We start from the raw sequence: 26,935 nt of genomic DNA on the forward strand, positions 1-26,935 counted from the left end.
TGCATTTATTTAGAATTTTTTAGAGTCAGAATGAGGTTTATTGTCAAGGTACAAAATACAGGAGTACAGTGAAATGTGTCCCATGTCGCCACACATTGCCCGAGCTCAACGTTATTCCCAATCTGACGGGGCAGTCATTGTCCAGCGGCTGTAGATGTTGCTGTGCCGGATGACGGGAAGTAAACATTGTGGAGCAAGTGTCGCTGGAAGTATACATTTCTCACCACATCTTTGAGCAATGACCAGTCACCAAGCTGGTCTCGGAGCCCTTACAATTTAGCCCAGCTGGTAAATTTGATCTTTAAACGTGAGCTCGAGCTGAGGTTCTTTCTTTTAGTTCTTAACATCATGAGCCAGTCAGGAGCTCTGTTGCCCATAGAGGGATCTCTCAGTGAATGAAAGTGCAGAAGGTATTGTCTCTTTGCCCCCAAATATTGGAGAAACTAAGAGACGGGAAAATACCTCCAAGTGCAGCAGGCGGGATTAGAAACATTAACCTGACCCTGACAAGGAACTGAGTGGGACTAAGACATTCTCTGACCCTGTAACGTGCATGAACTAAACACTGGCCCTCTGTTAACTGATCGCTTCGGTCTGATGTTGGCGTCCCCTGGGGTGTTACGCATCGTATTAAAATGCCCAACGCAACCACTTTCAGCAGACAAGTCGTTTTAAAGGTTTCATTTTAACTAGCTTGCTGTGAAAGTGACTGTTGTCAGCCTGGGGAAGAAATGCCAACACACAGACACAATCACACACACACACACACACTGCGAGAGAGAGAGAGATGAAAACAAGCCACAGTAAGGGAATAGCAAGACGGACGATGCTGTTTTCAGTACCTGCACTGCGTTGGTCTGAAAGAAGTTGCTCAAAAAGCCGCACTCATTTCTCCAAGCGCCCAAATACAGCTTCCACTCAGCCTGACTAATGTCCTTGCTTTAACACTGGCTGAAGGACATATCCCTTTACTGATGTTTCCAACCTGAAGCTGCACACAAGGAAAGCGCTCCCCTAGCTCGCACAAGGTGTGTATAAGGGGGAAGCCATGCTGCAAGGTTGGCGGGGTGGGAACATTTACCTGGTTGGGATCCTGACCCGGAGGTAGCGGTCGATGGCGATGGCGAGAAGCGCAAGGATGGAGCTCTGGGTGAGAACCAGCACGGTACAGGAGAAGAGCAGGCAGCTGTAGAAGTGAGTGTGGAGCCCGATACTAATGGTGATGGCCAGGGGGATGACCAGGGAACCCACGGCGATATCAGCCAGCGCCAGCGAGACGATGAAGCTGAAGGTGGTGTCTCGAAGGGCACGGTTGATCCTGACCGCCCAGCAGACCAGCACATTGCCCAGCACCGAGGCTACAGCGATCAGCACCTCCACACCGATGTAGATAACTAGGGAAGGGGTGATAGTGACTGCTTCACTCTCCCCGGGAGCAGGCATCCTGAATCCGCCCAGCTAGAGCTGTCCCGCCTGCACTCCCTCAGCCCCTTCCCTGGGAAGCTCTCTGCATTGGGCCAGCCGCTGGATTCTTTCCCTACCTCTTCACTGCCGCTTCTCTCCGGGAAGGCAGCTAGACGCTGCTCCTGCTTCACTGCCGGCCAGCTGTGTGTCTCCGTCACCCAGTCTCCCCCAAAACTGCCGACCACCCCGCCCCCCCCCCCCCCCCCCACCCTCCTGGACGTTAGCAAAAGAAATGTCTCCCCTCTTTCAGCGCACCTTTCCAATTCCAGTGATCTATTCGGAGCTCAACCCAGTGTCTGCAAGCAGCAGCTCCCGTCCAAACGCACGGTGCTGCAGGTATTCAGCAAGGGTGGCCAGCATCTGTCTGGAAGGATAAAGCGCTAACCCACCAGGTCGATGACCTTTCCTTTAGAACTGCGTGTCCTTCCGAGCCCAGCTCAATCCTGGCTCTCCCTTTTCACAGCTTGTGTGTGTTTCTCTGCTGATGTGCTGCTCTGTCTGAGGGTGTGAGTTCCTGCCTTTGTAAGCCTCTGTGTGTTTGCTCTCCATGTGGTTTGTGAGTTCATTTTACAGGGGCCTGTGGTGGGGGGAGGGGGTGTGTGTAATTGGAGTGGGAGGCGGTGTCTGAACAGGTTTGGTAAAGTTGCTGAGTGTATTTCTATCTGCCTGGAGTGTGTGTGTGTGTGGTTCTGTTTGCGAGTGCTTCACTTCTAATGCTCCCTATGTGCGTGTGTTTGTTTGGGCAGTGGGGGGGTGGGGGGGGGGAGAGGCTTCGCGTCTTTGGTTTCCCAGTGTCTCTGCGGTGATTTAAAGCGTACACTTCGCTCCCAGCAGCCAGATAAGGTACAGTGCCTGGGAGGAAAGGATCTGTCCGCTTCCAAATCACCGCATTCTTCAGAAGCAGCAACAATCTACAGCCTAGAATTTTTCTGAAGAAGGGTCCGGACCCGAAATGTCAGCTTCCCTGCTCCTCTGATGCTGCCTGACCTGCTGTGCTCATCCAGCTCACACTTAGCCTAAAACCAGTCTGGATCGGGGCTCATGATCAGAAACGCACGTCCCACGTTGGATTAAGTAGGAATGTAAATTTAACAATGTACATGTGTTCGGCTGTGGTAAAGTTATACGGACAGCTGAAATTTATTGTATTTGTAGCCAAATCTAAAAACCTGTTTCCACTGCCATTTATTTATTGATGGAAATGGATAGAGAATGCAACATTCTCTTTACAAAAGTTAATCACTCTATAAATAAATGATTTATAGTTGGAAAGGATACAATAGAAACACTAGGATTCTCCAGCATCTGCAGTTCCTATTATCTCTAATAGAGACACCAGTCCTTGTTTCATTTCGACTCAAGAACTGGGACTGTACCATGGTTATATTAAAAAAGGAACATGAACCGCGTTGCTGCGTTAATTGTCAGTATTTCGATCTAAGTCAATGATGGAGCCGCGACATGCAATAGGGTTTGAACGGCCGAGATTGATAATCCCTCAATCCATTAGTTACAAATCTTTTAATGTAAACCAGATGTCAAGGAACACGCAGCGAGACAGCAAAGAGAGAAAGAAAGTCCCCCAAGAATGAGCCACCTCATTCTAATTGTTCATTCATGCTTGGTGACCTGAGAAAGAGGAATTTCTTATCAATGGCACGGCAATGCAGCAGAGGGAGCTATTCAGGGACTGAAAGCCGACCAACTGCACAACCAAGATAATAAAATGTGAGGCTGGATGAACACAGCAGGCCAAGCAGCATCTCAGGAGCATAAAAGCTGACGTTTCGGGCCTAGACCCTTCATCAGAGAGGGGGATGGGGGGAGGGAACTGGAATAAATAGGGAGAGAGGGGGAGGCGGACCGAAGATGGAGAGAAAAGAAGATAGGTGGGGAGGGTGTAGGTGGGGAGGTAGGGAGGGGATAGGTCAGTCCAGGGAAGACGGACAGGTCAAGGAGGTGGGATGAGGTTAGTAGGTAGCGGGGGGTGCGGCTTGGGGTGGGAGGAAGGGATGGGTGAGAGGAAGAACCTGTTAGGGAGGCAGAGACAGGTTGGACTGGTTTTGGGATGCAGTGGGTGGGGGGGAAGAGCTGGGCTGGTTGTGTGGTGCAGTGGGGGGAGGGGATGAACTGGGCTGGTTTAGGGATGCAGTAGGGGAAGGGGAGATTTTGAAACTGGTGAAGTCCACATTGATACCATATGGCTGCAGGGTTCCCAGGCGGAATATGAGTTGCTGTTCCTGCAACCTTCGGGTGGCATCATTGTGGCAGTGCAGGAGGCCCATGATGGACATGTCATCAAGAGAATGGGAGGGGGAGTGGAAATGGTTTGCGACTTGTGTCCATTTCAAGCCCACCGACTCCCACAGCTACCTAGAATACACCTCCTCCCACCCACCCTCCTGCAAAAATTCCATCCCCTATTCCCAATTCCTCTGCCTCCGCCGCATCTGCTCCCACGATAAGACATTCCACTCCCGCACATCCCAGATGTCCAAGTTCTTTAAGGACCGCAACTTTCCCCCCACGGTGATCGAGAACGCCCTTGACCGCGCCTCCCGCATTTCCCGCGACACATCCCTCACACCCCGCCCCCGCCACAACCGCCCCAAGAGGATCCCCCTCGTTCTCACACACCACCCTACCAACCTCCGGATACAACGCATTATCCTCCGACACTTCCGCCATTTACAATCCGACCCCACCACCCAAGACATTTTTCCATCCCCTCCCCTGTCTGCTTTCCGGAGAGACCACTCTCTCCGTGACTCCCTTGTTCGCTCCACGCTGCCCTCCAACCCCACCACACCCGGCACCTTCCCCTGCAACCGCAGGAAATGCTACACTTGTCCCCACACCTCCTCCCTCACCCCCATCCCAGGCCCCAAGATGACATTCCACATCAAGCAGAGGTTCACCTGCACATCTGCCAATGTGGTATACTTCATCCACTGTACCCGGTGTGGCTTCCTCTACATTGGGGAAACCAAGCGGAGGCTTGGGGACCGCTTTGCAGAACACCTCCGCTCAGTTCGTAACAAACAACTGCACCTCCCAGTCGCAAACCATTTCCACTCCCCCTCCCATTCTCTTGATGACATGTCCATCATGGGCCTCCTGCACTGCCACAATGATGCCACCCGAAGGTTGCAGGAACAGCAACTCATATTCCGCCTGGGAACCCTGCAGCCATATGGTATCAATGTGGACTTCACCAGTTTCAAAATCTCCCCTTCCCCTACTGCATCCCTAAACCAGCCCAGTTCATCCCCTCCCCCCACTGCACCACACAACCAGCCCAGCTCTTCCCCCCCACCCACTGCATCCCAAAACCAGTCCAACCTGTCTCTGCCTCCCTAACCGGTTCTTCCTCTCACCCATCCCTTCCTCCCACCCCAAGCCGCACCCCCCGCTACCTACTAACCTCATCCCACCTCCTTGACCTGTCCGTCTTCCCTGGACTGACCTATCCCCTCCCTACCTCCCCACCTACACACTCTCCACCTATCTTCTTTACTCTCCATCTTCGGTCCGCCTCCCCCTCTCTCCCTATTTATTCCAGTTCCCTCCCCCCATCCCCCTCTCTGATGAAGGGTCTAGGCCCGAAATGTCAGCTTTTGTGCTCCTGAGATGCTGCTTGGCCTGCTGTGTTCACCCAGCCTCACATTTTATTATCTTGGAATCTCCAGCATCTGCAGTTCCCATTATCTCTCAACTGCACAACCAGCCCAGCTCTTCCCCTCCACCCACTGCATCCCAAAACCAGCCCAGCCTGTCTCTGCCTCCCTAACCGGTTCTTCCTCTCACCCATCCCTTCCTCCCACCTCAAGCCGCACCTCCATCTCCTACCTACTAACCTCATCCGACCTCCTTGACCTGTCTGTCTTCCCTGGACTGACCTATCCCCTCCCTACCTCCCCACCTATACTCTCTCCACCTATTTTCTTTACTCCCCATCTTCGGTCCGCCTCCCCCTCTCTCCCTATTTATTCCAGTTCCCTCTCCCCATCCCCGTCTCTGACGAAGGGTCTAGGCCCGAAACGTCAGCTTTTGTGCTCCTGAGATGCTGCTGGGCCTGCTGTGTTCATCCAGCCTCACATTTTATTATCTTGGATTCTCCAGCATCTGCTGTTCCCGTTATCACTGACACAACTGCACCATTCAGCTCCTTTGTAACTTCAGCGGATACACTAAGCGGAAAGAGAACACCGACAAAAAATGCTGAAAAAACCCTGGCAGCGTCTGTGGAGAGAGAGCGAGAGAGAGAGGGATCAGGGATGCCAGAGACAATTGGAACTGCAGATGCTGGAGAATCTGGGATAACAAAGTGTGGAGCTGGATGAACACAGCCTAAGATGCGATCAGACATGCCGGTTTGATTTGTTATTGAGCTATGTAATCAGAAATATAATTGCACCATTTTCCTTCAGCCACTGAAACAGTACATGGGAACAGCCGGGCATTTATAGATATATGTTTCCTCATCTCAACACAAATCATCGTACAAAAAAAACAAGTTAGTAAGGCCAAAATGATCCGACCGCCTCTAAGTTTAAAAGCAGAAATAAATATGGCGCACATGACAGAATGAATCTACTTTATAGGCACTCTGGGACGTACAAGCCACTCTCGCATAATAAATTATCACAACTAACTTGGTGCAAATGAAGTGTAGAGATAACTCATTTTCGTATTTTGAATCTCTATTCTCTTCTTTACATTCTTCTCCTCATGGCTGCCTTCAAAAAGAGATAGTGTAAAATGATGGCAGTGAGTACAGTTTTGTCATTTATGAAACATTTAGACAGGAACATAGATGGGATAAGTCTGTGGGCATATGAACCAAATGCAGGCAAATGGGACCAAGTTTAAATTGTGAAAAGTGAGTGACATGGGCAAGTTGGGCCAAAGGGCCTGTTTTTACGCTTGGAGCCCTCTGTGATAGCACTAGATTTCTACAATTATTGTGTCCAACTCCTTTATTCATTAACTGGATGAGGATATTGCTGGCTATGTAGCATTTATTGTCCATCACTAGTTGCCCAGAGGGCAGTTCAGAGGCAAACACATTGCTATGGGTCTGGAGTCACATGTAGGCCAGACCAGGTAAGGATGGTAGTTTCCTTCCCTAAAGGACATTAGTGAACCAGATAGGTTTTTCCCGACAATTGGCAATGGATTCACAGTCATCATTAGACTCTTAATTCCAGATATTTTATTGAATTTAAATTCCACCATCTGCCCTGGTGGGATTCAAACCCGAGTCCCTGGGATGTTATCCGGGTCTCTGGATTAACGGTCCAGTGATAATACCACTCGACCATTGCCTCCCCTTAAATCTGCATGATAGTGTGAGACTCACAGCGTTTTTAAAAATATCTCCACGGCTGCCGTATGCTCCCAAAGGCAGGGCCTGCACGCACACGCATGGTGGTTCTGTATATAGATAACACAGTGTGGAGCTAGAGGAACACAGCAAGTCAGGCAGCATCAGAGAGGCAGGAAAGCTGACGTTTCAGGTATTTCTGAGGTTCTGTATGTACTCTGGAGCTACTCGAACGGCTAAATAATAGACTTATTTTAAAAAAAGCTGGAATTTGCAACATAGGACTGTTTTCTAAAACCAGTGGTGAAGGCAAGCCATACATTTCTGCTTTCCCCTCTGTGAATCATTTCCCTGAAAATAGAACAGTATCACATTTTGTATGCTGTCAATATAGAATTAGGCAGAATGAAGAGACCATGTTGAGCACAGAGACTTGTGCCAGTTCTTTGGAAAGGTTTTGCAGCTAATCTCTATCCTGCTTTGTAACAGTCCAAGAACCCCTGCACATTTTGCCACTGCAAATTATTATTGAATCTGTTTCCCAATCTTTTTGACAGTACATGCTAATTTATAAAAACTTGCTGTGCAATTTATTTTTCTACATGCTGGCTTTGGTTCTTCTGCTAATTTTTTTTTGACCTGTGTCCCTGTGGTTACTTTTTTTTCTGCCACTGGAAATCATTTCTGCTTGTGCACTTAATTGAAACTATACATGATATTGAACATGTCTATCAATTTAACTGTTAATCATATCTTCTATGATATAGATGAAGTCCCTCATCCCTGGTACCATTCCTGTAAACCTCTGTACCTTCTCTAAGGATTTGACATTCTATCTGTAGTTTGTTGCATGTGATTGACTACAATACTCTCGTTGGGACCTTACCAGTGTTTTAAATAGATTTGGCAAAATATGTTTCTGTTAGAACTCTAGATAACAAAGTGTGAAGCTGGATGAACACAGCAGGCCAAGCAGCATCTTAGGAGTACAAAAACTGACATTTCGGGCCTAGACCCTTCATCAGAGAGCTCTCTGATGAACGGTCTAGGCCCAAAACGTCAGCTTTTGTGCACCTAAGATGCTGCTTGGCCGGCTGTGTTCATCCAGCTTCACACTTTGTTATCTTGGATTCTCCAGCAGCTGCAGTTCACATTATCCCGGTTAGAACTCTTAGGCTTTATTTATTTATAAGCAAAAGATCACTCGTAAATGCTTTTTTAGTCAAAAGAAAGACCACTTGTAGCTACAACTTTACTGTCATTTTTGTTCAATTCCCAATTTTATTAGGGTGCACATTGTATGTAATACTTGATGTTAATACTGAGACCTGATTCTGGAATTTGTAGGGATAGGAATTTGTAGGAGTAAGCCATTCAGTCCTTCAAGTCTATTTTTGTCATTGAGTTAAATCATAGTTGATCTGAGCCGATCTTCATATTCTTTGATACCCTTAACTGAAAGAAAACTTGATCTCAGCTTTGAAATTGTGAATGAATGAACCCCCTGCAGGTACTAGTCTTTGTGTGAAGGAATGCCTTAAAATCAAATATTGTGACACGGTTGTCTCATGTGCAAAATCCAAATGACTGGATGCTGTGTGTAGTCTATTGTTAATAAAACACTTTGGTTAATGTGTTGGATTGTCTTGAAATTTGATCTGCTCTGTAATCAGACCTGTTAATGACAAGAGTCTCAAGATGTTGGATTTCCACTGTCATAACATAGTGAGTGGTGTTCTGTAAGTCTGGTGGTTGACGTGGTGCTGTTTATTTGCTCATACATACGAGACATCCTCTGGTGGGCAAATTTAAAGCATAACTTATCATTCAGATGAGTTTGGTCATATAGTTGTTCTGAACCCTCTGCTTCTCTCTCCTATTTATGACGCTTCATAAAATCCAGCTGTGTAACCTGTTCTGAAATCTTCTTTGGCTGAATGTCAACATGTTTTAGTTCTGCTTACGTTCTATGAAAATCCTTAGGAAGATTCTTCGAGTCGCTTAAAAGAGTTAGATCAATAAAAGTACTGCTGCTTGTAAGGTTAAGAATTAGTGACAGCAATGCACAGCTTCACCTGACACAATAACACAACCACAATTCAAGCATGAAGTTTTTTACACCCTCAGTGTTTCCACCTGGATTCAAAGATAATCTGCATTTCTTTCACATGATACTTGATAGGAGCAGTGGTCATATCGTAAAAAGCTACCCTCAGCCTAAGTAGAGGTAATGGAATTAATTAGAGTTTATGCTGCAGTATAAACACATGGTGCCGGTGCAATTTTATCCTAAAGTGGCATCACATACGCTGGCTAAAACATTGAAGGGATTCACTGCTGTTCAGTCCTCAAGCTCCATTATTATTTGCTCCCAGAGTTAAAGAATTTCAAAATTGCTGCCACAACTCACACATGTAAGAGCAATATAAAAGAAACTCGGTGATCTTTATAGATCCACCTATCAAACCCTCCACTAGAATTCCTCTTGCCTACTTTCTGTAGAGAGATTAGGGGTGGGCAACAAATGCTGCCCTTGGCACTGGCGCCCCCATTGGCGAAGAAGACCTCCCCAGAAATGACGAGGCCTCCAAATCTCATTGTTAAAATCCCTTCACTTGCACTTGACTCTTCATTGCAACCAGGCATTCCGACAGCAGGAAATATTGTCCTCTTATTACTTGTTTACCTGCACTTTTCGAGCATTTGAGAAGAAAAGATTCTCACTAAAATTTGGACTGCATTCATTTTGTATACTTTGCCATAAAAATCCATCATAAGTCACTTTTAAAAATTGACAAGCCTTCCCTCCACAAGCTATTCAATCCACTCAGCTTGATTTCTATGTCAATACTAGATTAATGAGTTGGAACATAAAATCCAAGGATGATACCCATTTTCGATTAGGTTTTTCAGAGTTAGGTTTGTGTTTGGTCTAATGAGACTGAGAGGAATAAGTGTATATGGTTGGAGATTGGCTTAATGAAGCCTGCTTTTGCCTCATTTAAGGTATGGCTTTCAGGTTGTGCTTAAAGAGAAAACTCCTGAATAATTTAAAGTTCAACCCTTTGTTGTGGCAAACCTTATTAGAAATGCAGTGGTACTCATTGTTTCTTGTGGATTTCAAAGCTACATGGCAATGCAGTGCAGGGATCAATAAGCCTTATGCAAACAACAGTTAAGAGACATACATGCACAGCAGATAGTCTTAAAAAGGCCAAACTATGCAACAAGATCAGCAAGCAGAAAATCGAGGGTATTAATAAGTTGTTAACTGTGTGATTGCTCACACATTTGCAAACCCCATAAAATACTTTGAAGAGGCTTACCTCGTTTTTTTTTTAACCTTATCACTATAATCACCTTGCCCTATCCGTCCACCCCCCCCCCCCCATCCTGTTGCCATTCCCTCATCCCCTAGCAGCTCTGTTTGGATTTTTTTTGTGGAATGATAAACAGCAGTAACAATTAGTTTGGTCCCAACCAATAAAAATCAGAGATGCTGAGGCCATATGAACTGGAAGAATGCCACAGAGGTTTGTGGGATTGGAGGAGGTTGCAGACACAGGGAACAGCAAGGCCATAGGAACATTCAAAAACAACAGTGGGAATTTTAAAATTGAGGCATAACTTAATTACCAGTTAATGTAGGGCAGCAAACAGGGGACAATGATTCAACCGAACTTGGAGTGACTTCAGGTATTGGCTGTAAAATTTTATAAAACATCATGTATGTGATTGGCAGAACTGGGGACTTATCCATGAGTGCACTGAAGTAGTCAAATCTAGAGGTTTCAAACTTATGAATGATAGTTTATGCAGCAGTTAAGCTCTATATCACCTCAAGGAAGAACCTCTCTGTAGCGATTGGAAGGAGGGTCAAGGAAGGTCACCCTTGATTGATGCTGTTAAACTGGGCCATTCAGGGAGCCCTTGCTGCCAGATGTGAACGGGCGATGCAGAAAATCTCCTCATTTGGAGCGAGCTGGCTGGTCAGAGCCATGTACTGTGCACATGCAAATAAAAGTGACTTGGCCATGGGATATTGGCCTCTCTGCAATTATTTCCCCCTCTTACTCATTACAGAGCCCAGATATTATATATCAATGGGCTATCTGATTAAAGGGAGCATCACAGGAACGTATCACAACCTGAGTGGCATGGTAGCTCAATGGTTAGCAAAGCTGCCTCACAGCAGCAGGGACCCAGATTCAATTCCAACCTTGGGTGACTGTCTGTGTGAAGTTCACACATTCTCCCTGTGTCTGCGTGCGTTCCTTCCCCTTTCCTCCCAAAGTTCAAAGATGTGCGGACTAGGTGGATTGGCCGTGCTAAATTGCCTGTAGTGTTTGGGGATGGGTAGATTGGGTAGGCCATAGGGGGATGGGTCTGAGTGGGATGTTCTGAGGTTCGGTGTGGACTTGTTGGGCCGAAGGGCCTGTTTCCACACTGTAGGGATTTTGTGATTCTATGAGCCAATTTTCATTTGATATTTGCACATGTACGTTCCAAAAACTTTCACTAAATATCAATCAGGAGTTTGAAAAATGGATAATTTATCTCACCTAAATCCAAGAGTCATTTCTGGAGATCCATTAGGAAATGTGGCAGCTGCTGTCATCAGTTGAATGTAGTGCAGTGGATGTTACCAGTCGTGTTGACTTTGATTGTTGAACATTTGTAGCTTGTTTGAAACTCTTTCTGTCCCAATTGCTCTTGCCAGTGGCTGACTGACAGCACATTCCTTTGCAACACAGGGATGTTTAGATGGCACCTCATGAAGCTGTGACCCTCACAACACGCTAGTCCATATCAAGACATCAATCCACTAATATTCAGACCACAGTTAAAGCTCACTTTTAATCTCTTTGCCTGTGTATTCTTGAAAGGGTGAAATACAAATGTACATCTTGTCCATGCTGCTGTCTTTCTAGCCATAATGTTCACAGCCAGAGATGATCACAGGAGATTAAAGTACTGTTTATAGTGCATTTTGATCTGTTTGAAGCATTTTTAGTTCCTCACCAGATGTGAGCAGCAGTCACTGAGTTCACATTTTAAATCAACTTTTGTCATATAAAAAAATTGTAATTAAAATTTGTTAAGTATTTAGGAGATCTGGGGATTTGATTTTTGCTCTCGTCATTTTTTTAATGTAAGGAGCTCTCCAGCCAAATAGTGCAGAGCAACTTTCCAGAACTGCAAAATAATGGACAAATAATTTGCTTTCAATGGTTCGGTTAAGTGACAAATTTTGGTCAGGACTGTGGGAGAAATTCCCTTTTCTTTGATGTAAAGTGCTAGAAGATTGATTCTATCTGATTTCAGAAAACAGATAGGGCCTCAGTTTGACACGTGATTTGGAAGTTGGGACGTAGTGCAGCATTGTCATATCAACCTAGGTTGTACGCTGACTGAGATGCGAGTACCTTTAGGAAGCTCATACCTCACATAAATCATATAGATGTTTTTTAACAATACAAGCTTATGTCACGAAATGTGAGATTCAATTTTTCTATGCCATGTGTTGTGTGATATAAATGTGAAAACAATATATAAATAACATAGCATCAGTGATAATGTGAGCTGCAGATGCTGGAGAATCCAAGATAACAAAGTGTGAAGCTGGATGAACACAGCAGGCCAAGCAGCATCTCAGGAGCACAAAAACTGACGTTTCGGGCCTAGAGCTCTCTGATGAAGGGTCTAGGCCCGAAACGTCAGCTTTTGTGCTCCTGAGATGCTGCTTGGCCTGCTGTGTTCATCCAGCTTCACACTTTGTTGTATAAATAACATAGTTTTATTGCCTTTAGATCATTTTAAGTCAATTTAAGAATACTTCTCAAAGAGCATTGTTCAAATCTCAGATTCAGCTGGTGCGTTGTTTACTCTGAGTGTAATGTAACAGAAATAACTGAGTGCTAAATCATCAGAGAACTCAGAAGCTTTGAAGGTCTGTTCAGTCCTTCTAATCAAAACTAACAGGCAATAAATGTTGATCAAAGAGATTACAGTTAGGTACAGAGACATGAAGCATGACTGCTTCCTTCCATGTTTAATGAATGTGCACGTAGTCTGGGTTTGACTATAGAAGCACACTACAACTGTCGAGAGGTAACATTGCTCATGAGGGCTCAGCTGCTGAACAATGGGTATTTGGTTTGCTTGATATGACATATGTATAGCTTCCGGTCATATCTAGTAAATGTTCCAATTCTGCATTTAGATAGAAGCACTTTACACTACAATATTCAAACTAACAAATATGATATTTTTATTATATTTTCTGTGATATAACTAATTGGTTGACTTAATTTGACTTTAACTGCTTTATAATGTGCTTGTCGGTAACTTATGAATTTTTTTTGTTGTAATCAATTAAAAAGTGGTATTTGGTTTGCTACTGACTTGACTAAGTCATGAATATCCCTGACCTGAACCTAAGTTAGTAATGATTCCTTTGTTAGGCCGGCAACTGGAATACTACAATTGACCCTAGTATTTGTAGATTAAATAAAGTGCATGAGAGGAAGCAGACAAGGATGTGACAGCCAAGCTGGTACTAATGTTGCATATTTGTGGCAACAGTGTGATGGAAGACAGATTGAATAGACAAAAGAGGCATGGACCTATTGATGTGCACTCTGCTGCCTGTCTGTAATGACCTGTGGTGGATGGAGGTTATCTACCTCAAGAGCCAGAGAATGGTAAGAAAAAGATTTTTTTGCACTATGCACAGGTTACACAAGAATTTCTAAATACTTCCCTGGACAGTGCCTGTGACTTATGACTGTGGGACATCATTACAGTGGGTGGAGTGTGTCACACCCTTGCAGATATAAACCTTTTCAATCCCATGCACAACAGCTATTATATCCCTGATGAACTGAACTTTAATGTCACCTACAATAAGTGACATATTTGGAACCTGTGCATAAATAGACTTTCAAGAAGCTTAGAATGACTTAAATTGAGAACGTTCTGATACAGGTAGTTCAGGTAATGTGAGAGTTATATTTTTGTATGACCTCACACTGTAGAAATTCACGCAATAGAAAACCGCTATAGAAAATCATGTTGTAGGGAAATCTGAAGAGAAAATCGCAATACCTCTACAGCAAAAAGTTGGCATTATCCAAACAGCGTTCACTGTTCATCAATCACGACAAGCCAGTTTGCATTAGAGACACGTGTTATCGCAGAACTATCTGTAATATCTTCGAAATATTGGGAACAAATGATTTGGGTAGACTGGTGTAGAACAATATTGCATTTAATTCTTTTTCCCCCCCGTCTGCATGAGTGATTTGTTTAAATACTCAACTCTATTTTTTTGAACCTGGCTGTGCATGCAATCCCTCTATAATTTAAAGGAAACATTCCAAGGCCTGTCTTTCATGGAGACATTCTGGCTGCTGCTTAGAGGGAACATTGGTATGGAGCAAATTTCTTCTTTGAATTTCTGCAGTCTTCTCTGTTGACTTTACTCTGTTAACTTGACTTTACACATTCAGTATCTCAGGATTCCTAATATCCAGACACTAATTTCTGTAAGAGATCCCAGATTCCCAGTGGATGGAAATGTAAAACAAAACCACAGCAATGACCTGGCAGCCAGACCCTTCCTTTCCTGCAAGGTGCTCTACAAGTATCATGTATTTAGTTGGAAGAACCATTGAAACATTGAAAATTAAACAATGCTACATTATCATGCGTAATCAGTTCATAATGCCATATTGAATACTTGGGGTGTAGTGATCGCTGTAGTACTGCATCAGGTTTGTAATATCAGATCCATTAGCTCTCAGTTGACAAGTGGAGATGAATTTTACTGTCCTAAACTGTGCTCTACACTGGTGAGAGTTATGCAATGTGCTGGATTGCCATTCAGCAGCTCTTTCATTACCTGTTGTTGGTTATGCATTGTACCTTGACAAAAAGTTAGTCAGCCAACAGGATACATCAAATTATAGCCATTTTCATATTTGAACATAATGCAGTGAATGTGAAGGATCACTGTATTGTGTGTGAGAAGATAATCTTTAGCTGGATTCTGAATCGTCCAATGGACTCAAATTGTGAACTCTTGTTCTCTCCACAGATGCTGCCAGACCTGCTGAGATTCTCCAGCATTTTCTGTTTTTGTTTGAAGCTGATCTCTTGTAGCAGTGTGATCTACTCTCCAACAGTCAAGTAGCTGAGAAACAAGACATCGTGCTTTAGTGCCCACCTTTGCATTCGGTGGCCTTGTATAAGCATCAAGGAATGGAGGCAGCATGTTATCGTGCAGGTGGGTACAACAGATTACATTCGTGTTGGCATGGCATATGAACAGTATGTTACGAACCATGACATTCTTGAAAGAATTGTCAGAGTTATAGATCTGGTTTTCAGTGGTCCCTTCTGGAGAGCACGTGTGACTCATGAGAACCGCCTCCCTAGCCTGTTCTTCCTCTCACCTATCGCCTCCTCCCACCTCAAGCCACACCCCCATTTCCTTCCTACTAATCTCATCCCGCCCTCTTGACCTGTCCATCCTCCCCGGACTGACCTATCCCCTCCCTACCTCCCCACCTACACTCACCTCTGCTGGCTCCATCCCCGCCTCTTTAGCTTGTCTGTCTCCTCTTCACCTATCCTCTCCACTATCCATCTTCGATCCGCCTCCCCCTCTTTCCATATTTATTTCAGAATTCTCTCCTCATCCCACTTTTCTGATGAAGGGTCTAGGGCCAAAACGTCAGCTTTTGTGCTCTTAAGATGCTGCTTGGCCTGCCGTGTTCATCCAGCTCTACACTTCGTTATCTCGGATTCTCCAGATCTGCAGTTCCCATTATCTCTAGGATAAAACTTGTACATGGCTGATTTACTGGGAAACAATTTGTTGACATTAATTTCCAGGTGTATGCTTGTACAGTTAAATCCCAAAATGAGTTAATATATTGTTGAAAGGCAAACGAAAAGAACAGATAATAAATTAACAACCACCAAAGGGTTGAATATAATTAACATATAACTCTCTCAAGTTAAAATGCATATAATTTCATTCAGTTTAACATTGAATAGAAAATTCACAGAATAGCACTTCATCTTCAAAATACAAGGTTAAAATATTTATTGATTTCAGTTGGAGTGTGATTGTAAAAGGTACTTGACCCAAACAAATCTGCCAGAGACCAAATTAATTTAATAAATGTGTGCTTTGATAGATTTCATGGCAAAATGAAAATAATACAAATGGCACTAAAAGCACAAAATATGACTCCATTAAAATGCTTGGGGAAAAGAACAGCTGCTATTAGGATCAGGCAAAAGTGCGCCAATTATAATTCCTGAGAAGGAATAATGAGGTTATCATGTGATGAAATAAGGCAGAGCAGGAGCCATATTTAGAATGCATACTACTTTATTTACATTTGGAAAAAAAGAAACATTCTAAATTGCAACAGGCAAAATGTGGAGAACCAAGGTAAGAAGTTCAATTCATCTCCAAATGAATAAATTCACAATATATTAAAATACTAAAGTCAATTTTGTCAATCACAAATGAACCATGAGTAAATGTAATTTTTGTAAGATGGCTCTGTGTCAATGTGACTCAGCATTAAATATGTGAAGACAACTAATCAAATTCAAACACCTTCTATCGAGCTAACTAGTTCGAATTATGCAATGCACTGCTCCCTGGTTCAAAAGGTAAGAGAGAGAGCAGAGTATCATCTTTTCTTTATGTTGATTGATGACATTTCCAAAGCTTGTCGAGTTAGGTATAGCTGCTCTTACACTGAAAGCAGAGAAATGAGGTCCTGAGGCCAAGTAGGTTATCTTTCATAAAGACCAAAAGAACTGCGGATGCTGTAAATCAGGAACAGAAACAAAGTTGCTGGTAAAGCTCAGCAGGTCTGGCAGCATCTGTGAAGGAGAAAACAGAGTTAATGTTTTGGGTCTGGTGACCCTTCCTCGGAACTGGTTATCTTTCATATATCTATTCTACGTATACCTGAGAAGGCAAACCATTTTTTTTTGTGGTACCATTCTGGGACAGCGTGTAAAAGTCCACAAGAGCTGGGCACACTCCACAAGACCAAACCTGTGACTTTTTAACTGTATGCAGTGCATCTCTGCCAATGACAACAACCCCATCCATAAAAGTGGAGAAGGTAGAATTAAAAATAAATATTTGTATTAAATACTGGTTTATGATTTATTACTCATTACTAGATTTTGTTTAACTGGGCCTCCATTTTGCATATTAATTCTTAACCACAGCTGCCTTTGATGCCGAAGTTCACTGTAAGGTAAGGATGGCAATTCCAAGTATGCAGTGTAATTGAGATCAGGAAGTGATGTTTGCGAAGGACTGACTAGTGCGCATACAATGGCCTCTAAATGTTTTGGTCTCACATTATCACCCTATCAATGTGGCATCTGGCATGATTATTCACTGTTGACAATTCCGTGAGATGTAAGTTTTTTATATTTACTTGCTTGTGGGACGTGGACACCATGCGCTGGCCAGCATTTATTACCTGTCCCCAGTTGCCTGTGAGAGAATGATGGTGAGCTCCCTTCTGAACTGCTGCAGTCTACGTGCTCTAGATTGATCCCCAAAGCCCTTATGGAGGGAATTTCAGGACTTTCGTTTTCCAGGTCAGGCAGTAAGTAGCTTGTATGGATCTTGCAGGTGTTGGTGCTCCCATGTAAATACTGTGCTTGTCTTTTTAGATGGATACTATTATGCATCTAGAAGGTGCTATCTAAGGATCTTTGGGGTGAATTTTTTTAGTGCACTGCATCTGCTCTGAGCATTAGTGGTGCAGTGAGTAAATGTTTGTGGCTGTGGTGCATTATTTCAAAGAAAGAAAGCATTGGATGAATGGATCTTTAGAGAACTAGGCCATCCTTTGCAACCATGGTCAGTAAGTCAATTAAAATTCCATAAGAAACGATACCCTGGATCCCTTATGATCTGCCTGTTGCTTTTTGATTGCTATTTCCACCTTTCAGAAACATATCCCATGAAGCTTTGTGCAAGGTAACACAATGTGCAAAGGAGAAATGCCATAATGCTTCAAATGTGTAAGAGACCATTTCCAACAAAAGTTTACGCAATTGTCATTGTTTGTCTAAAGAAATGTGTCGAAAACTGAAAAACAGACTAATATTTCACCTTTGCTCTTAACATCAGTATGCTTAGTCTTCATTTGCACTGATAAAATCAGAGTTGGGTGACTGCATTGATTTAGTTGGCAGTCTCTTCCTGGTGGTGGCTTTTATTAAGAGGGTCCTTCACCTCCAATAACCCATTTGACATTTAGTGCATCTTTTGTAATATGATTTGCAGAGCCAAAAAGAACAGTGCTGCCTACATCTCTTCAATGTCATCATGGAAACAATTAGTTTATTTTCCTGTCACTACCTCAAGCTCCTTTTTTAATCTGAGTTTACGAACCTTTGCAGATTTTCTACTTGCTGAGCATGTTTTCTCTTGACCAAACTATGGCCAATATTTAGAGTCACTGAGGTGGGCAGCACGGAAATAGATCCTTTGGTCTATCTCGACAATGCCAACCAGATGTCCTATATAAATCTAGTGCCATTTGCCTGCATTTGGCCCATCTCCCTCTATACCCTTCCAATTCGTATACCCATCCAGATGCATTTTAAATGTTGTTATTGTACCAGTCTCCTCTACCTCTGGCAGCTCATTCCATAACACACCACTCTCTGCATGAAACAGTTGCCCCTTAGGTCCCTTTTATATCTTGACCTTCACCTTAAACCTATGCTCTCTAGTTTTGGACTCCCCTAGCCTGGGAAAAGACCTTGCCTATTCACCCAATCAATGCCTGTCATGATTTTATAAACCTCTATAAGGTCACCTCTTAGCTTCTGATGCTTCAGGAAAAATAACCCTAGCTTCTCCTTAAATCTCAAACCCTCCAACTCTGGCAACACCTTTGTAAATTTTTTCTGAACCCTTTCTAGTTTCACTATGTCCTTCCTATAGTCCTGTACAGCCACAACATGACCTTCCAACTCTGATACTCGACACACTGACCAATAAAGGCAAGTGTACCAAACACCTGCTTCACTATCCTGTCTACCTGTGACACCACTTTCAAGGAACTATGAATCTGCACTCCAAGGTTACTTTGTTCAATGACACTCCCTAGAATCTTACCATTAAGTATATAACTCCTGCCTTTCCAAAATGTAGCACCTCACATTTATCTAAATTAAACTCCATCTGCCACCCATTGGCCCATCTGATCAAGATCCTGTTGTACTCTGACGTAAGCTTTTTTGCAGTCCAGTACACCTCAATTTTAGTGCCATCTGCAAACTTACTAACCATATCTCCTTTGTTCACATCCGAATCATTTATATAAAATGACAAAAAGCAGTGCACCCAGAACCGAACCTTGTAGCACACCATTGGTCATAGGCCTCCAATCTGAAAAGCCATCCCCCACCACCCTCTGTCTTCTACCTTTGGGCCAGTTCTGTAGCACATTAAAATTAGAGGATCGTTGTAGGCTGCAGTATTTGTTTACACCGCATGTATCTCACAAGTGCACCCGCTTCCTGGCGTGGTATACTTTAGTTTCAAGTTGTTTCCATTATAACTTACAATATGTATATTTTAGAATATTGCCTAGTCTATCACAGCCGAATTACACAAGCTAATGAGCAAGTCCTTCAAGTGGATCAAAATGCTCTCTGACATTCTTTCATCTGCATTGTTCTTTCGGGTAGTAAAGCCCATATAATGTCTATATTAAAGATTTAAGCATATTTTACAAAATAATGTTGAATCTTATGATTTGTTGATTGTTGAGACTGTTTAATGACTCTTGAAAGCCAGAAGATCTAATTTCTAACATTTAATAAGCAATGGGGTGAAAAGTGAAATGTACTAGTGGAATGAAAGGCAGATTGAAAACTAATTTCCTCAATTTAAACCCGAAAAGGAATAAGTGAACAAAAGGAGAGAAACATAAAATAATGATCAGTTGGAGAGGATTACACGATACTGATATCAGCATTTAACAAATCTATACTAGGCAATGAGGGTAATTTTCCAAGCATGAGCTAAATCATGTGGAAAACTGTCTTTGTGAAATGATTTAAGGTAATTTTTTTTAGTACATGCAAGTACATTAACCATTGCATATTTATGTAATTATGTAAAATAATGAGTTGTCCTTGTGCTCGGATTAAATGCAAATTGCCTTCTTTTCAAAGCACTTCCCGGAGATTATGGAACAAAACATTTTGTACTAAAATTCATCCTTTAGCAATAAAAATTCTGTATTTCCAAAGAGGCTAAATGAAGCAGATGGATTCAAACATAGAAAGGACTGCCAGCAGTGAGACAACCAGGTGGAAACCATTGGCAGCAGATGAAGTGAGAGTTTAATTTTAGCTACAAACTGAGAGTGGAGGAAGTACGCTGCAAATAACCCACAGGAGGAAACTATAGCATTCTATATCACTGCAAGGTCATTGGCTAAACATATGGATGATAATGGAATAGTGTAGGTTAGATGGGCTTCAGATTGGTTTCACAGGTCGCCGCAACATCGAGGGCCAAAGGGCCTGTACTGTACTGTAATTTTCTATGTTCTGTGTTCAACATTGCTTATATTCATGGCGAGGAACTGGTTGGAAAAGTCAATAATTCAATTCTACATGATGTTGTGCAACAGTGGAAGATGACATTGTAAAACCTTCAATATTTATGTCAAGAAAGAGCTTGGGAAGCTCAATAGGATCCCCAATCATTGTGTTTTGTTGGTTTTAGAGCAGGATTGAGATTTAACTGCCCAGAGAAGAAGAGTTTTGTTTAATTATAGCATGTTTGCTTGTAAGTTTTAAAAAAAATGTTTGTTCAATCCCATTCTACCCCAGAAATATGGGCAGTTAGGACCCAGTGATCTCACAAGGCAAGGGAGGTCAAAAATAACCAAATAGCTTGTCAAGGCTGGACTTACCGAAGCCACAGTAAACAAATTAAATGGGCCATATATCGTTTACTTTTGTTTCGTTGCACGCTTTTTATCTGGGCAGATTGATACCAAATAAAACAAATGAAGAACTGTAAGGTGCTGGAAGTCAGAAACAAAAACTGAAATTATTGGAAAAACTCAGCAGGTTAGCAGCATCTGTGGAGAGAAAAACAAATTAACATTTCATCTCCAGTGACCCTTCGCTGTAAGGGGTCACTGGACCCGAAACGTTAACTCTGCTTTCTCTCCACAGATGCTTTTGGACCTACTCAGGTTCTAGCAATTTCTGTTTTTCAATGTTGGCTGGATTGATAGCCTGGCAGAGGCTGGAAAGGTTTATTCCTCACCATGGGATCGTTCAGCACAGTCTCCGGCAATTGGGAGGGGAGTCGTAAACAAGTGCGATATCAATCCATGTTTTAAACAGTACGACCCTTAATAATAAATTAGTTTCTGTATCCACTCCAATCAAACTCTAAGCTGCATATTTAAGAAGTCCTAGTATTGTCACGAATGGGCTGGGAATCAAGAGAGAGGTGTAGTGCAGTGTGAGGATAAGTCATTTGCTCTGTGAGGGCTTCATTAAAGTATGTGAATGCAGTATCCCATGGAGGATACTAACATGTCATAAAATTATACTCACTTGCAGTGTAAGAGTTGGGAGCCTTTTTATGAAATTACCTCTAATGTGCCTGATTATAAAGAACATTCATAGAAATATAATCTTGTCAGTTACAGATTGGCTTTTTTTTCCTGAGGATTTCAGAGATACTGAATGATGAATGTACACTGTGACATTTTAAGAACGCCTCCTCTAATTTACCCTTTCAAATGTACTTACCTTAGAATCTTGTATGAGTTGACTAAGGGTTTTTCCTGAATTGTAACATAATTGATGCTGCCATATTGCAGAGCTGGAACTGAAATGTTAAATGAACAGTTGGACTGTACAAAAATTAAATATGTCCAAGTCTTTGAAGGAAGGTTTCAAAAAACTCTTCTGAAAGAGAATAAATCAGAAATGCGTTCTCCTCTGAAAGACTGTTAGATAGCCATCTGTAGCTCAGGTTGGAGGTTTTAAGCTAAAATTGATTGATTAAAATAGGTGGAAGTGATTGCCAAGCAAGATCACCATTTATCAAGTTCATCACAAAGTTATTCAATGGGTTTATCTTACAATTCTTTTCCAATGAATAGCTGATTTCTTTACATTGTGAAAATTGCTGTATTTTATTAGTATTTTCTGAAGTCACAGCCAATAGTTTAAACTGTATTAACCACAAAGAAAATGCATCACTTTTACTGTTTTCACGGCTTCACTACATAATTTTATTTTCACTTTATTTCACCACTCATGAAAATACTTATAAAACACTTGTTTTATATATGGACTGGTCTAGTTACTGATTAACTAAAAGAAAAAAAGGTAACAAAGAGAATAAATAATTCTCTTTTCTTGCAAATAAGCCTAATGAAAAATGTTGCTTTTTGTATGACCTCTGAATTGTAGATGATTTTTAAATCAAATTATTAAGATTATTGTTCTGAGTAAGAAATGCACATTGATAACAACAGTTAATGAATTAACATAATTGTGAGCCTAATCGTATGAGGTTCTGCATTTAAATTCTATTTGGATGTCTCTTCCAGCAATTATGGCATGTCTCTACTCAAGCGTGACTATTTTCTGACTCTGGCAGGTGTCTGTAGAATCTGTTTCCACTATAGTATATTCTCTACTGTAAGGTAGCATATCTCTCTTTGGTACAGATTGATGCTGCTCTCTCCTCGAAGTCTATGACTCTTGATGTTGCTGCTACACCTTCGGTTACATTGCTGCGCCAATGGAAAATGCATTCTAGGGAGCCCACACCTTCTTACATTCGCTGTACATATTCACATCTTTCATCTTGCAGGTAGCTTTCATCCATCCCTCAGAATGTGGTCCAGATCATGTATCAATAGTGACAACTCCTCAGAAGGGCTTACTCCCCTGAGGGTGCACCATCACAGGACTCAGGCAAACCATTCTCCAGTTCAGATGCACCCCAGTGCTGGGGCCGGTAATGCAGATAGTTGGGCTTTCACTTGTTGGCCCATATTTCACACAAGAAGAGGAGCAGATGTTGGAGTCAGGAGCAGCAATGGTGAGCCTGTGTCAGAGGGCACAGGATCCTTCAAGCTGTTAGCTGGGTACAGGTGCTATACCTCGGGGCCATTGACAAACAGAATACTTCTGCAGCAGTCACTGGCAAAGTACAATGTGCTGATAGGATCCCCAAGCACAGTGCAAAGCTACAGAGAGATTGGACATATCCATCTCAGGCATGAGTGGCAGGATATCATAGGGCTTTGGAATGATGACTGCATCCATGCACAGAGCAACAAATTCAACAAATATGTTACTGCGTGTAGCTCTTCTCCGTTGGCTTGCAGATTATGAATATCACCTTAAATAAGATGAATAGCATCCTAAAATTAGCCCATCATCTCTCCGCTATTCTGCAACAAAATATTCAGATTGCCAACAGGGAAATGTGGTTAACCCATTAGTTGGATGATGTGAAATCACCAACTAATGTGAGTTCAAGAGCCATGAAGTAATGCTCCAGTTGTACAAATCCCTGGTTCGGCCAGATCTGGAGTACATATTTGCCCCAGTCTGCCATGTTCAGGGCAAATGTCAGCAACTGTGTGAGGCAGCTCCGCATTGGTAATGTTTGTCCAGGCGCACAAGAGCCTTTTAAAGATGGTGCCAGTGTACTGGATGTAATTCAATCCTTGGTCTCCAGTGTGTGGTGTGTTGCTCCAGGAACAGTGTGTAATAACATGGGTTAGAAACAGGGTGAGTTGCTCACCAGGGAAGCTCAATATCAATTAAAGTGGTGAGTTTGGTAAGATATGGTGAACAAATTTGCCCAGATCCGACTCCACCAATCTCAATGTGACTTGTCCTTTGCAAAAAAAAGAGTTTGCAGTGTTTTGTTACTAAATTGGAGAAAGACCAATACAGCTATCTTCTGGAGATCTCCTTACTTCTCTTCATCTGTTTCAATCCCCTCACAGAGTCTGTGTTAAACAGCAACCTGACCACTCAGAGGCTTGTTACTTTGGGGAGCTCTCTTGAATCCATAAAATGTGGTGCCAATTTGTATGGGCTCACAGACTCCAAAAGTTATCATTGTTTGATAAGTTAGCTTCCTTTGGAAAACAACACCCTCTAATTTTCCTTGCTTTTAAAGCAGTGCCCATCCTTTTCATTTTCAGTCTACAGGCCAAAGGATGTGGTCCCTTACAATATGCTGATGTCACCACAGAGATGAATGGACAATAATCAGGAGTCAGTTAATGTTCCCCCTTTTCAAAATGGGTGGATTAGAACAGTGGGTCAGATGTTTTTTATTTGTTCATGAGATGCAGATATCAGTGTCTTGACAAGCATTTCTTACCCATCGCTACTTGCTCTTGTGTTCCAGGATTTTCACCCAACAGGAGGGAATGGTGATAAGGTTCCAACTCAGGATGGTGTATTATTTGGAGGGGAACTTACAGATGGTGGTGTTTCCATGCATCTTCTGTTCCTCATGCTCCTAATTGGTAGAAGTCATGGGATGGAAAGGTGCTGTTAAAGGAGTTTTGGTAAGTTGTAGCAACATATCTTGTGAATGGTGCACAGTGCAGCCACTGAGTGTTAATGGTGAATGGGCTGCATTGTCCTCGATGGCATCAAGCCTAATGAGTGCTGTTCGAGCTACACTCATCCGTACCAGTGGAGCGTATATACCATCATACTGCTGACATGTATCTTGTAATTGGGGACAGGCGCTGAAGAGTCAGGAGCTGAGTTACTCATTGTAGGATTCATAGCCTGGAACATGTTCTTGCAGCCATATATTTATATGACTGGTTCAGTTCAGTTTCAGGTCAGTCGTAACCTCCAGGATGTTAATAATGCAGGATTCTGCAACAGTAATGTCATTGAACATCAGGGTGAGATGGTTATATACAGTCTTGTTGGAGATGATTATTTCCTGGCACTTATGTGGCAAGCTGTCACATGGAGTGAAATGAATTGGCTAAAGACTGGCATTTGTAATGTTGGAACCTCAGGAGGAGGCTGAGATCGATCATCCACTCGACATTTCTGGCTGAGGACTGATGCAAATGTTTCAGCCTTGTATTTTGTACTAATGTACTGGGCTCCCCCATCATTGTGGATGAGAATATTTGAGAATTGACCTCTTCCTATTAGTAATTTAGTTGTCGACCATCGTTTGCAACTGTGTGTCTGAGGACTGCAGAGTTTAGATCTAATTTGTTGGTTTGAGATTTCTTAGCTCTGTCTGTTGCTAGCTACTTCTATTGTATAGCATATAAGTAGCCTCCTGTTTTGTAACCACCAAGCTGTCACTTCAGTTTTAGGTCCACCTGGTGCTGCTCTTGGCCTGCACTCCTGCACTCTTCATTCAATGGTTTGTGCAGTGGTGGTAATGGTACTGTAGGTGATATCTCAGGTCATGCAGATACCAGTGTAGGTGGATACAATTCTATGCATGCTGATGGCCCACACTGCCTCATGCAGGTCCCATTTGGAGTTGTTGGACCTGTTGAAATTTTAAAGATCCAGACGGGCCTCTATTTTTAGGTTTAATTAAGGTGAATCTTGGGGTACCGAGCCAACCCACATGCAGTATGTGGTGTTGCAAGTTAATTATTTTCCTGGGCTGGCAGACTTGCAGCTTTCACAATGGTTAGCTGCATTTCTCAGGTCTCTGAAAACCTGGCAGTACAAAGGAAGCAAGGACAGCTTTGTGAGAGACTGCACAAGCGCACACACACACACACACACACACACACACACACACATGCGCTCGCTCTCGCTCTCGCTCTCTCTTAGCTTCTTCTCTGCATCAAACTCACTACATTATCAGGGATTGAATCTCACACTGTGATCTACTTCAGAGTCTTCCTTGTGGAACTGCATGAACGCTGAGTTGCTATCATGATATGCAGAAGAAATGTGTTCAGGTCAGAAGGCTCATTCTGCGAAGTTAAATCTCTGCAAAATATGGACTCAATTTCCCCATCTGAAATTCTAACCCCCTCCCACCTCTGCATCCCCAGCACCAACACAGCAACCCACTTGTGTTAATATATACCCCTATCTGCTGCCCTTCTTGATATTAGCTGATACAGCAGAGACAAGGGTCAGATTTAACATTAATAGCACTCTGCTTAATAGCACTCTGACTAATCCCAATAACCACCAAGTAACTGGGGGAAATTGACCGGTGCTTAAAGACATTTTACCTTCTCTCCACCTAATTGCTATGTAATAGGATTCATAACCATTTTATTCAGTAAGTGAATGATTTTGATTGATCATCCATTGAATTGGCTAACAATTTAGCGGATTGAAATATGTTCCTATGATTGACTCAACAATTTGCCAAACATCATAATATTAGTATTTCTTGGGGCTAATCATATCATGGCGCCTGCTCTGCTCAGGCAAGCTCATTGAACCACACAAGGGATTTCTGAGGATTTACTTTAAAGGGAAACAAAATGACAAGACAACTTTTAAAAATCCCTTCATCTTCCTTACATCATTGCATTTTGGCTCATTTTTTACAAAAATATTGTGTAAGTGAGAGGCAAAAATGATTACACCAGACTGTTTCAATGTTATGACTTTTAACTATAATTACATTGATTCCAAAGAACCATATTGCAATATCAAAGCACTAAGATTACAGTGTGGCACCAATGCACATTTTTAGTAGTCAGGCACATGTCTGACAAGATTAGTTAAGGAGATAAAAGTTCAGAGTTTCCAGTGTTTTTGTTGTTAGTTTTGCTGTTATTACCATTATACATCTTAAGATTTGAGGTCATCATCATCTCCCCCCAGTGTCAGAACTGTCAGAAACAAAGTCCCTGATTTTAGTTAATTGATGTATTAATTTGCCAATGGCAAATATGTAAAAATGCCTCCTGGTAATTCATTGCTTTCTGTAGTTTGCTTCCCCTAAACAGGAGAGATCTGTATGTTGCCCCCTTTCTCCCACCTCTGGCTCAGTGGATATTAAGCATTGGTGGGTGAATATGGTGAATGTAAACTCATACTTTGTTG

At 42.6% G+C, this 26,935-nt stretch overlaps 1 protein-coding gene and 1 long non-coding RNA gene across 5 annotated transcripts in view; one reads left to right on the forward strand and one right to left on the reverse strand.

Moving 5' to 3' along the window:
• Positions 1–1,637, reverse strand: part of LOC125462942 (adenosine receptor A1-like) — an 81,035-nt gene extending 79,398 nt beyond the window's left edge. For all 4 annotated transcript variants that reach the window (XM_048553464.1, XM_048553463.1, XM_059653440.1 and 1 more), the window contains exon 1: positions 1,082–1,637. In XM_048553464.1, the coding sequence (XP_048409421.1) occupies positions 1,082–1,443 (362 nt within the window). In that variant the 5' untranslated portion in view covers positions 1,444–1,637. The remainder of the gene's footprint in view (positions 1–1,081) is intronic.
• Positions 926–24,406, forward strand: LOC125462943 (uncharacterized). The gene is made up of 3 exons (XR_007249732.1): positions 926–1,028; positions 14,889–15,077; positions 24,276–24,406. It is a non-coding gene; the product is annotated as an uncharacterized LOC125462943 (long non-coding RNA).
• Positions 24,407–26,935: the final 2,529 nt, after the last annotated feature.

The sequence above is a fragment of the Stegostoma tigrinum genome, chromosome 21 (genome assembly GCF_030684315.1).
Source record: "Stegostoma tigrinum isolate sSteTig4 chromosome 21, sSteTig4.hap1, whole genome shotgun sequence".
Taxonomy (NCBI): Eukaryota; Metazoa; Chordata; class Chondrichthyes; order Orectolobiformes; family Stegostomatidae; genus Stegostoma; species Stegostoma tigrinum.